Raw genomic sequence first — 13,637 nt, 5'->3', positions numbered from 1 at the left:
CTTTTTTAAGTCGAGGTGGAAATGGGCAGTGGGGTAGCTCGAGAAGGATCCAGTGGGGTGGGGCAGAATAAAGATGCAGGAAAGAGGTGTGGAAAGTAGTTGCTGGATCAGGGTGGAAGGGCTTTGAGCTTGAAGTACCCCACTTCAACAAAGAGTGAAGAGAACTATTGGAGACATATTAGTGAGAAGTAGGAAGTTGTGTCCCAGGAAGAAAGCAAGGTCCCTGCAAAAATGAGGTGGGCACAGAGGGAGTTAGGGCATGAGGAGGTGGGAAGAATTTGAAATAGGAAGCAACCATCCTAGGGGATATTGGAATCTCTTGCCGGTCAGTGCAGCACTGATGGACCCAGGAATGAAGGTCCTGCTGAGGTGGGATAGCATACACTGAGACCAGGCTGCCAGGTTTGGTGACTTCCATTGTAGTATCAGTGGTCTGGGATATGAAGCAGGAATGAGTGGTGGAAGGATAGGGAAACGGGGAATCTGCCTACTAAGTGGTGTATCTGAGCAGGGCATACAGGTCAGGGAGCAAGGTCTGTGAGGGTCAAAAGTAGATAGAAGCTGAGGGCCTAGAAGGAACAGGACAGGGTGATGTGCATACAAGTAAGGGTGAGATTATATTTGGTCTGGGGAGAGGAGTAGATCAATATGTACGTTTTCTTCTGTCACTTTGAAACCTGCAAATTGATACATAAAAAATTATTCCTCTTCCATAGCTAAAGTATGGTTCCATGTTCTTAGTAGTTGGTATTTTTCTCCCCACCACTGTTAATTTCAACACTGTTTTCTCTTCCCATTTGGCTTGAACATCTGGAGATTTCCCACCCGCTCCTGTTCTGAGGTCAGCCTTCTAACTCCTGTCATTTTGGTCTAGCTCAGTGATCCTTAGCCTTGGCTACGCACTGGACTCTGCCAACAGGTGCCTGAGCCCTACTCCACAGAATCTGATTTAATTGGCCTGAGGTTTTTTGTTTTTGTTTTTTAAGCTCCCCAGGTTGATCTTTCCAAGTGTTCTCCCAGACAGGTGTTCTCCTAGGTGGGAGTAAGAACTCCCATTAATGTGTCACTCATGTTGGGGACAACCTTGTGAACACAGGCACACTTCTGTAGCCACAGCCATATCACAAGCATGGCTAAGCATCAGGACTCTGGAGTCAGATGCCTCGGTTCCTCTCAGTTTTGTAATCCCAGGCAAACTCTATATCATCTAGAATCCTCAGTTTCCCAATATGCTGATGAGAATAATCATAATAATTCCTGAAAAGGGGTTAAATCAGATAATGTAATAAGCTTATTAGCACAATGCCTAGCACATAGACGTACTTAACGAATATTAGGTTTTTTGTTAACATTTTTGTTGGGATTGTGTTAGTATTGTTTCTAATATATGGTTTGTCCATAGGACCACACAAGTTAAGTTTAATTTCTTCCACACAGTATTTATTTTGTATGTATACATTGCTTAAATGAAGGAAGATTGTAAGCTATCTTGTTTTTAAATTAAAAAACAAAAAAAAGCTTTCTGACTGCAGTAACAGGACATAGAGTTACAGTAAAAAGATGGCAGGGGTTACTTTTCTAAATATTTAGTTTCCATTCTTGGTAAGAAAGTAGTCACAGGTTGGCTCTGTCAGAAACTTGCAGATTTCATAAAGGGCTGAGTGTGGACTACGATTTTTCTAGAATCTCACTCTGGCAGGAACCTGCCCAATGATAATTCAGTTATATCTTTTACTTTTTCTCAATACTATTTACGCAACACCTCTGCAATATTTATGCCATGTAGCTACTGTTTTCAGTGTTTGTAAAAAATAAACAAAAAACCTGCCCCCTTAATGCCTATCATTCTGGTAGGTCCTTAGTGGGTAGTACTACCTTTCTGATGAGCTAGCTGCCTGCCCCCACCACAAAATGATCGTTCCAGGGGTCAAAACTCTTGCTAAAAACAACATTAAACGTCTAATGGATATTAACATACTTGCATTTACAAGCAGTGAAATTTGTCGTCTTCCTGTTGTTATTTATGCAGCATTAACCTTTTTCTCCAGATCATTGAGACTGAAAATATGATGGACCGAATTGTGACTGGCTTGTCTGAGTCTAGTGTCAAGGTGCGGTTAGCTGCCGTCAGGTATGAGCTTTAAATGGTCTGAATAAAAACCCTTTGCCGTGTGTTTAACCTGTTTCCTTTCCGGACCTTCACTGAGTAAGCGCAGAATCCAAATGTTATTCAAAAGTATTCTCAGGTGAACTCATACAGTGTGTAGCATCGTTTAACAGAGAAGCTAGCTTGAAAAGCCCGTGAAGCCCTGAAGTAGTTGAATTAACAATGTCTATAGATATACTTGAAGTGCATATCAGTAATTAGTGAAATGCCAAGCAGTGTGTTTGAAAAGTAAAAGTTTGAGCTTCTTTTGAAGCTAATTTTGATTGTTCTTTGTAGATGTTTGCACAGTTTATCTAGATCTGTGCAGCAGCTTCGAACCAGTTTCCAGGATCATGCTGTGTGGAAACCTTTAATGAAGGTAAGAAGCAAGCAGCAAGCAGCACCCATTCCCACAGAGTCTTTTGTGAGTTGAGGTAGCTGACCGCCCTCCCGGTCTAGGAGCAGGGCTGATATTTGTTTAAAGCATTTTGAATATTTATCTCCTCAAATCTGATGTTGTAAGCATCTCAAGGTCTGCTGAACCTGTTTCCAGGGTCAGCATCTCAAGTGTGACAGGGAAACAGGTGCCTAGTTACCTTTTCTTAAACGAAAGTTTAGTTTTTCATCTTATCTCCTTGTATGTTTGGTATTATTACACTTTAGACTTGATCCAAAGTCTTTGTAATTTTTAATTATAAGAAGGAAAGAAATCAGCCATTTAGAGATATAACTTGTTCCTAGTCTTTTGGGAATCCCTGGATATTTTTTTTTACCACAGTGTTATCTTCTGCTTCTCTACACCAATATCACTTCTTTGGTCTTACAGCTTTCCTTGAGGGCCAAAAACAAAAAAGTCGTTCAGGCCAAATAAGTCTGAATCAAGACTTCAACTAGGCATCAGGTGGCTGCTGATGTCCGCCCTCCTCCCCCTCCCCCCCCCCCCCCCAATATATTACAGAACCATAGGTCAACTTGGTCTCTGGTCCACCATTTTTTTGTTTTGTTTTGTTTTGTTTTGTTTTGTTTAAGTCATCATACACCTTGCATTTAATTGACAGAATTTTTTCATTTAAGTTTTTGGTTTTTGTTTTTCAGTACCTACTATGAAAATCTCTGGGCACACTACAGACCACTTGCTCTCATCTTAAAGCTTCAGGTTACAGTAGAGACATCATTGTGGTAGAAATAGGGGAGGCTTCAGGCAGGAAAAATACGAAGTGGGGCTTTGAGGGGAAAAAAGGAAGGCGGGAGGATTTTCCAGAGGGAGGAACAGCATGAGCAGAAACACTGTGTATGGTCCATGTAGGTAGGAAGCATAAGGATGTCTTCATACTGTGGTAGAGGGGTGGGGTATTAGCACCAGGTGAAAGAGTTGGACCAGTGCTCTCTTCAGGAAGGCTGTTTTGCGATCGGCACTCTTGTTTTTAGATGGCACCTTTTTCATAGTAGCATAATCTGGATTCATTGATTCTGTCCATTCAAGATTCTTTTTTTTTTTTAATGCTCTCCTGTTTCCCAAAATAATTCCCAAATATTTCCTCTGGAGCCATTTTCTCTAATTGCTCAGCTCATATGAATCAGAAATGGAACAACATGCTGTTTCTAGCTAGTTCTACCTGGGCAAAGGTTTGGTGAGCCATGTAGAAGGATTTCGTTCACTTGGGTACATGTGAGTGTATCAAACTACTACTTTGTTGCACAAAATGTAATACTAAAAGCTTGGAAGTAAATCATTGATTTATTTCAGATACTTTTAGGTTTCTGTTCAAAGGCTGTTTGCATGGCTATTGATTTTTTTCCCCTTTTGCTTTGCTATGTTTTCAACTATTGGTTAGCAAACTATAGAACAATAGGCATTTGATTTTAATTAAAAATTTTATTTGTTATCATTTTTTGTCCTTATTTTGGTGAAATTCTGTTTGGTCAGTGTTAGATGTCTGCTTCTGAATTTCAGTGTTATATCTTACACTACATTGAGTAATGCTTTTAAAATTTTCATAGAATCTATCCTGTTTTTATCATTGTTACCTCATTTGAAAATAAAACTCGATAAAAGTGCATTAATCTCTATATAACAACGAATAGTATTTTTAAAGTCAGTTCTTAAAGCAACTTTTTAAAGCCTTGGTAGGCACTCACTTATTTCTACCAATGATTCTAAGTAGTATAATTTTTGCAAAATGATTGTTTTCCTTTTTTTAAATTTTTTAAAATGTTTTATTTATTCTTGAGAGAGAGAGACAGAGACAGAGACAGAGACAGAGCATGAACGAGGGAGGTCCAGAGAGGGAGGGAGACACAGAATCCGAAGCAGACTCCAGGCTCTGAGCTGTCAGCACAGAGCCCGACACGGGGCTCAAACTCACAAGCCTTGAGATCATGACCTGAGCCAAAGTCGGACACTCAACCAACTGAGCCACCCAGGCACCCCTGTTTTTCTTAATTCACATTCTTTGAGCACCCCTTTTGTGCACTGCCATTCAGTTGATAGGGGCCAGGATAAATTAGACCATAGATAGATTAGTCCTTTAAGAAGCTTAAACTTGTTAATAGCAAAGGAGATTGGCATGGCTGCACAAAGAATTTGAATAGTGGGCCGTGATAAGGGTCCTAGGAAAGGTCAGAAACTAAGGCAGGAGGTGTTCAAAGGAAGATGGAACAGCTTCTGACTGGAAGGGCTTCAAGGGAGCTTGTGGAATGGGGACGAGCTTAAAGAACGGGTAGGGCGTGTACCTGAGGGATATAGGAAGGGAAGGATATGGCAAGGGAAGATACATAATCTCAGAGGGGGTTGTGGCAAACACAGAGATCAGGATGCATAATATATGAGATTTGATCTTCATCAACTAGGTAATGGTGCACAGGAGAGTTAAAATGCGGTATCTTAAAAGAACCATTTCTATTTTGTAATTCTTGCTTATTCTTGGGAACTTCAGACTTGATTTAGCTGAAGAAAGCAGATAACATGTTTAACTCTGAATTTTTTTTTTGCGATGATCCATTTCCGGTTTGTATAACTAGATCTTCTAAGATTCCTTTTGGGATCATGAGTCCAATCCTGATCTGATCGCTGATGCAGAGGATTTAGTTGAAGTGGATATTCCATATAAGTGGTGGTGTTTCTGAAGCCTTCTCTCTTAGAATCTAGAAACCACAGGTTCTGATAACAGCTAATGGTGACTAACACTTGTCATTGTGCTTTGCTGTCTTCCGAGTTGAGTGAGAGTCCATGGCAGTTTGTTTACTTCATACCTGTTATATGTGGATGATAACAGTTATGACAATAAATTAACTTTAAAAACTTGCATTTCTGTGTGCCAGTTACTGTTCTAAAATTTTTTCACATGTTAATTCTCACAACAATACCATTACCCCCACTTTACAGCCAAGGAATTAGTATACTTATTTAGTGTTGGAACTGAAGTTTGCATTCAGGAAGTCTGTGTTCTTTATTCTCATGTTGCTTCCCTTAACATTCACCGTATCACATTTAATCTTCAAAAGTCCTACGAAGGAAGTGCAGTTTTCCTCAATTCAGAGACTCAGAGAGGTTAAGTAAACTTGAGCATATTTAAGTAAACTTGAGCACATCTAGTAAGTGGATTAGGGTTGGGACCAGGGCTGTGATTCCAGTGCTGAAAACGAGTCCCCACATTGCCCTAGCTGTGTAGTAGCTTGACTCATCCATGCTCTTGGTCAAACAGGTCCTTCTAGAGACAACATACATCAGAACGTTTCAGGCCCTAGGGCAACTTTGTGGTTTCATAAGTGGTCTGATGTGATGGAGTAAATGGAGCTAACTTGTCCCAAAGCCATCCTATGGTGTTCACACTTGTCCTATAGAGCACCCCCTCCCTGACTTGTGTTTGTCTCTTTCTGTGCAGCGCCTGCCATCCTGGCAGTGGGGCTGTAGCTTCTCCTGCAAGATAGGTGCAAGGGTCTTAGTCATAATTAGAGCACCAGGTAAGGCTTGACACGGTATCAAGTGGATCTTTCCTAACTCTTTCTCCGATATGAAAAGTCACATTACAAGATAAATTGTGTTTGGTTCTCATTTGTTCTTATGATCTCACCTTCATTGTTCCAAACCATTAATAGCATCCCTTTTTTAAATTCCATAGGTTTTACAAAATGCACCAGATGAAATCCTAGTAGTAGCATCTTCCATGCTATGTAATCTTCTTCTTGAATTTTCTCCAAGCAAAGAGGTTAGTATCAATTTCTCTTCCTAGGCTTTGCCCAGTCTAGAGCTTAGTCAAATAATTTTCATAGCAGTTAACTGAAATTGCAGGATTGGGGTTTAAAAACTACTTCTGAATTGTTTGATGAGGGGTGTGCATGCAAATTAAATCATTTTTCAAAATACGGTTTTAATTTCCTATTCTCCCTTTTCTGTCTGGCATATGAAGCTTATTTAAAAGATATTTTAGCTTAGAGTTAACCTAAACTGCCCACAACTGCAAATGTAAGGAATAATTACAAAAGTAATAGACTATTTTCAAACTGTATATACTAAAGAATAAATGAAGACTCAATTTTATAAACCAGGATTGGAAATCGTTTCAAGGAAATAACTGCTGCCATTGGAAAATCATCTTTTTAATGTTTAATGTTAATGGTAGTTGTTTGGGGAGGGGTTGCAAGTGGGAATATTTTTCCCTTTTATACGTTTTACAAATTACATGTGTATGTATTGTTTTTAGACTAGGGAAAACTACAATAAGCTTTAATAAAGGAGGGAAGGAGCCTTATAAAGTTAGTTTTATTATGTGAAAATATCTCTGGTCTGCCCAGTTGCGAGCCAAGGGTTAGCCACTACCCTTTATTTAGTAGTTCCATTTTTGTTGAGTTTCTTTTTGGCATTGCAACACCTGTAGGCTTTTGACTATAATTAGGAAGGCATTTAGTAACAAGGTGGAGGTTCAGAGACAGTTATTCAGCCAGCAAAAATCTTGGAACAAACGGGGAGAGACTGGGAGTTATTCTGAAGGAAGAGAAAGTCTAGACAGGATGCCATAGTTTCCATCTGTTTTTCTCTGCCCTGGTCCTGGGGTTCTTGGCATGATGATGATCTGATTGCAGTCAGTACAATACCATTTATCATCCCAAACAGCTCTTCTGTTGCCTCAGATCTACCTTCCAAATATATAGTCAGGATCTGGTTAGAAGTGAGGTAGATGAGCTCAGGCACAGGATCATTAATGTGATTGATTTTTTTTTTTTTTAATTAAAGAAAATTTTTAAGTTTATTTTGAGAAAAGGAGCGTGCATGCACATGTGCACAAGCGGGGGAGAGGCAGAGAAAGATGGAGCAAGGGAATCCCATTCAGGCTCTGCCCTATCACTGTGAAACAGGGCACGAACTTAGGAACCGTGAGGTCATGACCTGAGCCAAAATCAAGAGTTAACACTTAACGACTGAGCCTCTCAGGTGCCCCCATTTTTTTAATATTAAAAATAAACTGGACCCTGAACTGCAAGGGAAGGAAATGCTATAAAAGCATTTATTAGGCTAGTTGACAAAATTGACACACGGACTATAGATTTGATAAAAGTATTGTTTTAACGTTAATTTCTCTGAATTTGGTAACTGCTCTGTAGTTATCTAAGAGAACATCTTTGTACTTAGGAAATACATACTGAAGTATGAGGGGTATATGCTCTACTTTCAAATTGTTCGGAAAAAGGTAAATGTGGATATGGGCATACAGAAGGAGAGAGATAATGATACAGCAAATACAGCAAAATGTTAAAAATTGTTGAATCTGGGAAAAGAATAAGTGGAAGTACCTTATACTATTCTTGCTGCTTTATGAGTTTGAAGTTACTTCCAAATAAAAAACAAAACAGGAGGTGGGGAGACGGGCAAAATGGATGAAAGGGAATTGGGAGACACAGGCTTGTAGTTGTGGAACGAGTCTCAGGAGTGACAGGTATTGTAATAGCATTATATGGTGATGGGCTGTACACATAGCATGATGTATATATAAACTTGTTGAATCACTGTTGTACAACTGAAACAATGTAATATTTTGTGTCCACCATACTCAAAAAAGGTTTCAAAAAGAACAAAACCAATTTGTACAAGTGGAGGAATGTGTACCCTTTTCCAAAAATTTTTGAAAAGCACTGCCCTTTTTTTCCCCTGTGTAAGTCTGGATTGCTTAAGACAGTTCTGGAACCCACTTGAAAGGTAGCCTTTTAAGCATTCTTTGGTGACAGATCTTTCCTCTAAGGTGTGAATTTTTTTTTTTTAGAAGTTATTAAACCTGTTTTCAGCCAAGGATCCGAAGTAATAAAGTATGCTATGTTAGATGTAAAACGTGGTATGATTATAAAAGTATGCGGCAGTTTTGTTTGTACCATTCATAGGTAGTCCTGACAGTAGTTCTAAAAGATGGGTTCTGCGGCATGTTTGGAATAACATTGACAATCTGGAAAGAAGAGTTTGGTTATGTAAGTTCCGTCTAAGCCACCATGTTGTCATAGTCCCAGCAGGTAAAGAACACGTGGGATACATGTGTGCAGCAGGCAGGGAGTGAGCATCTCAAATGACAGTGAGCATGAGAATGTGGAATTAGATAGTGGAATCATAAGGTCATGTGTGGAATGTACAGAAATTAAGACAACTCCGGAGTCGTTCAGAACTACATAGAAAAGAGAAATGACTGGGACTATTTTTAGTGTTGGAATTATTAAGAACTGTTCTTCTCTTACCCTTCTCAAGGTAATTTTTGTATCCTTGTGAAAGTCGCTTGGAGTTGGGTGAGAGTAGGAAAGAAACCAAAGACAGAGTGCCAGGGTCTATACACATTCAGTCGCAAACCTGACTTTAAAACTGTGCATTTTTCCTTTCCAATCATAGCCAATTTTAGAATCCGGAGCTGTGGAACTACTTTGTGGATTAACCCAAAGTGAAAATCCCGCTTTGCGAGTGAATGGAATTTGGGCTTTAATGGTACGTTTCGTTCTTTTATATATGTCGTCATTTACAAAGAGAATGGAGCTGTTATCAAAGTAAGAACTAAAGAATGTGTAATTTGAGATGTCTGCAATCTGCTTTTTAAAAAAGGTTATTTTGGCCCAGTTTTCTAATGACCGAGGACCTGGAAGACTGAGTAGTCAACTTTCAGATTTGAATAGAAGCAAGTTGCACGTCCACTGGGTGCCACAGTTCTCCCATTTTATTATTAAGGAAAGTGGATACATGTTGAAACTGGACATCAAACATGGAGAAAGCCAATTTTCCTTACCATGAATATATTGATACCTGCCTTAAGCTACCTGCTTTACAAAGCCCTTTCATGTCTCCTTTGCTCTTTATAACAACTCTGAAATAAGCTAGGAGTATTCATATTTCACAGACAAGTAAACTCAAGCACAGAGTGATTAAGTAACTTGCCCAGTGTAACAGAACAATGCATAAGTGCTGAATAATTTCTTAACAACTTCTAGTAAATAATTTGTGATAATCTAAATTATAAAACTTTATAACTATGAAGTCAATAACCATTTTTCCTTAAGATTTATTAAAATAAAATTTGTTGAAATTGAAAATGAAAATCCTACACGGATTTCTTCAAATATAATTATAGTACTTACAATTTAGTTACTATGCATCAGACACTAAGCACTGTGTTTTATCTCTAATTCTTGTTTTGAGTTATATTGGTTTATATCCACTTTATAATTGGGAAACTGGGACTTGGAGGGTAAATGAATCATCCAGGTTGTCACAAGTAATAAGTGATGACAAAAGGTTCTGAACCTGTTTCAGACTCATATTCTTCTTCCTGTTCCATGTATATCTGCTGTTTTTTCAGACAAACTTTGTGATAGAAATAATCATCTTCTAAGCAAACACCGAATCCAATAGTTTCGGGTATTTTTCTCTTAAACTTTGCATCACCTGTTAGCACTTCTCTTTCTTGAGACTCTTTCCCAGGAGTTAGCTTTTTTTTTTTTTTTTTTTAAAAAAAAAACCTCACTTTCTTCCCAGCCACCTTTTTAACCTCCTTCTCAGGGAATGTTTCCCCAGTTTCAGTACCCAGGTTCCAATTCCCTTTACACTTGAGTTTCAGGGACTTCACCTACTCTCATGGTTTCACCGTCCCCTAATAGAAGTTACTTTGAAATATATATACCCAAACAGAATTGTCCCTTGTTTCCCAGGTCTATCACTTAAATGGCCTGTGAGACTTCATTTGTGGCCTCCCTGACATGTACAATTTATTGTTGAAAATTGAACTTATCCCATCCCTCATCCATATTAACTATCTTATTCTCCTTAGTCACCGTATAACCAGCTGCTGCTTTCTTCTCTGCCCACCAAATATCAAATCCTGGAATCATCTTTGGCTTGAGTTTTTTTTTTTTTTTTTGGAGAGACAGAGTGTGAGCAGGGGAGGGTCAGAGAGAGAGTGAGATGCAGATTCCAAAGCAGGCTCCAGGCTCTGAGCTGTCGGCACAGAGTCTGATGCAAGGCTCAACTCACGAACCGTGAAATCATGACCTGAGTTGAAGTCAGTTGCTTAACTGATTGAGCCACCTAGGCGCCCCTGGCTTGGGTCTTTGTGACACAGCCCAGTACTCTTTTTACTCTGCCATGCCACCTTGTGTCATTAGGTAACTTCATCTTTCGCATGTCTTAGGTCCTTAATTAAAAATAAGTTCCTGTAGGGCAGTAACCACGTATTATAATAAGTCTGTAGTTTACAAGAGATTTTTGTACCAGAAGTTGATTTACAAGTTATTTGGAATTTGCTGTGTTTTTATTTTCTTCAGATGTTTTTATAGCTTCAGGTTAAGCTGGGGTAAGCCATAATTTGTGCAGGAAGGAGAAAAAGGAGCAAAATAGACACCAGCCATCTGGAGTTGCTAGTAATTTGGGTTCACCTCCTACCCCTTGAAGAGCTTCCTATATAATATAACCCAGCCATATCAACCCTAGCATAGTACTGTGAATATACTAGGTGTTTCAGTGCTGGTAAAGTTAACAAAATCCACTACTAACTTGAACCCATAATATGGAAGTCCTTTTTAGTTATTCTCAAAATGGGTGGCACAGTACAGTCATTAGCAGTAATTTTGTTATTGAAGTGCACAGAAGGCAATTTGATAACCAGAAAGATTTCTCGAAAGTAACCAAGCTCAGGGGTGCCTGGGTGGCTCAGTCAGTTGAGAATCTGACTTGGGCTCAGGTCATGATCTCACAGTTCGTGAGTTTAAGCCTCACATCAAGCTCTCTCTGCTGTTAGTGCAGAGCCCACTTCAGATCCTCTGTCCCCCTCTCTCTGCCCCTTCCCTACTTGCACTCTCTCTCAAAAATAAATTTAAAAAATAAAAATTAAAAAAAAACAAAATTAATCAAGCTCATAGATACAGATAATAGATTGGTGGTTGCCAGAGGCAGTGGTGGGAGAAATGGGTGAACTGGTTTTTTGTTTGGGTTTTTTTCCTTTTTTAGTCTAAGTAAATTGAATAATTTTTTAAAACTAACAGTAGATTTTGTATTTATTTGACAAATCTTAAGACACTCAAATGCCCATATCAGGAAGTGGTCATATTCCTTATACAGGAGGGTATATAGGAGTTATAGTTATCTTTCTCTTGATATAATTAATAAGCGATTAACAGGATTCAGAAACATAATGTGACTTAAATTTAAGGATGTCTGCAGCTTTTATTTTTACTTTGAAAATTATCAGAGTTACTATTAAAATATAATAAAGCAAATTATGCATGATTCTTGAAACTTCTTTAATCCTTTCAGAATATGGCATTTCAGGCTGAACAAAAAATAAAAGCAGATATTTTACGAAGCTTGAGTACTGAACAGCTATTCCGGTTATTATCAGATTCAGATTTGAATGTGCTGATGAAGACATTGGGACTTCTTAGAAATCTCCTCTCTACTCGGCCTGTAAGTAAAATCATCCAGGTTTCCAGATGAACTACCCCTGCATATGCAGTGCGAAACGTTGCCCACCCTCACTGTTCCCATCGATATCTGCCCAGAAGTGATTCAAATGCTGCCCCTTTCCAAAGAAGTTTGAAGTTAGTATCAATATCACTTGCATAGGTGTTCTGGGAGCTGCTTTACCATATAGCCACCTGACCCTCCACTCCTCCACTGCCTGTCCTGTCTCCCTCTCCTTACTCCATGCTAGATGTGAGCCGGCCTTAATATGTCACTTTATTCTTACTTGGTTTGCTGGCCAGAGTGGGTTTTCTCATCTGCCTAAATCACTTACCTCTGGGGCCTCTGCTTCTTTCCCTTTAAAGAATCCTTCTCAGTGCTATTCCATAGATAGCTCCTCACCCTGCCAACATTTACTGGATTGACCTCTGAAGATGTCAGCATGGGGAATAGTGGGTATATGTCAAAGCAGGAGAGGCTGAGCCTCGTGGGGTCCCTCTCCTTATTCTCTAATGTTCCATGAACAACAGTGTCAGTGACATTCAGGTAGATGAACCATGGTGGTTCCTTTGTGTCTCACTTGTTTCCTGAGCCTTATTCGCACATTTGTGCGCCAGGGTGTTAGTAAATCTGTGCCATATTTTCCATGTCTCTGGCTTCTCCCCCTTCCCCATACATTTTTAAAATTCCTTTTTCTTTAATATCTTTGGGCTTGAGGATCCCCAGTGATTGCAGTCCTGTATTCTATCAGGCCAAGTCTGTGTTCTCTTTATCTTCAAGTCATCCAGAAAAATGTAAAATATATATGTATGTGTGTGTACATAATGTATATCTCTATATGTATATGTGTACACATATAGAGAGAGGGGGAGAGAGAGAAGGCAAAATGCAGTTTTATACTATGATAAACACTATCCATTGGTATCTAGTTCTATATGCAGTTCTCTTTCAAGCAGTTATGTATTATATTGTTTAACTTTGAGAAGCTTTCTGTTCTTTTCTATGGTGTTTTTCTCTGTTCCCCAGATAATAATTATGGGTTTTCCATTATTTTGCAGCATATAGATAAAATAATGAGTACACATGGGAAGCAAATTATGCAAGCCGTCACCCTTATTCTGGAAGGAGAGCATAACATTGAGGTCAAAGAGCAGGTATGTGTCCCCCCCACCCCCTTTTATTTTCCCCTGAGGAAAATCTTCTACGTGTGAATATCAAGAAGGATCCTCATTAGGAGTCTCCTGAATATTCAGATCTGCGAAAGATAGATTGCTGAGATCAGAGGTGCTGTAGAGACCAGCAAGATTTGAGAAGAAAGATCCTCCATCACCCCTGAAACTGTCTTCAAGAATTCCTCCTCCCAGAATAGAAGATAACATTACCAGAGTCTGTAGTTTCACCCTCTGTGTCATGCACTGTGCACACTGTCCTGTATATATAGGGATATCACCTTTGATCATCCCAGAGTGAATCCACTCTCCAGGACTCATCATTTCCAGCTTTCTATATCCACCATGCACTGAACTGAAACTCCTGTAACACCCTGATAAAATAATCCCTTATGGTGGAGTC

General features: G+C 39.2%; 1 protein-coding gene across 3 annotated transcripts in view; it reads left to right on the top strand.

Moving 5' to 3' along the window:
* The window catches only part of ARMC8 (armadillo repeat containing 8), a 107,356-nt gene that overhangs the window by 75,174 nt on the left and 18,545 nt on the right, over positions 1-13,637 (top strand). For all 3 annotated transcript variants that reach the window (XM_019437596.2, XM_019437577.2, XM_019437587.2), the window contains 6 exons: positions 2,049-2,131; positions 2,444-2,525; positions 6,268-6,354; positions 9,012-9,104; positions 11,919-12,068; positions 13,124-13,219. In XM_019437596.2, coding sequence (XP_019293141.1) covers positions 2,049-2,131; positions 2,444-2,525; positions 6,268-6,354; positions 9,012-9,104; positions 11,919-12,068; positions 13,124-13,219 — 591 coding nt within the window. The remainder of the gene's footprint in view (positions 1-2,048; positions 2,132-2,443; positions 2,526-6,267; positions 6,355-9,011; positions 9,105-11,918; positions 12,069-13,123; positions 13,220-13,637) is intronic.

This window comes from Panthera pardus, unplaced genomic scaffold (assembly GCF_024362965.1).
Source record: "Panthera pardus isolate Hobbes unplaced genomic scaffold, ASM2436296v1 HiC_scaffold_16, whole genome shotgun sequence".
Lineage (NCBI taxonomy): Eukaryota > Metazoa > Chordata > Mammalia > Carnivora > Felidae > Panthera > Panthera pardus.
Note: the sequence above shows the minus strand (reverse complement) of the source record. Positions and strands in the feature narration are given on the sequence as shown.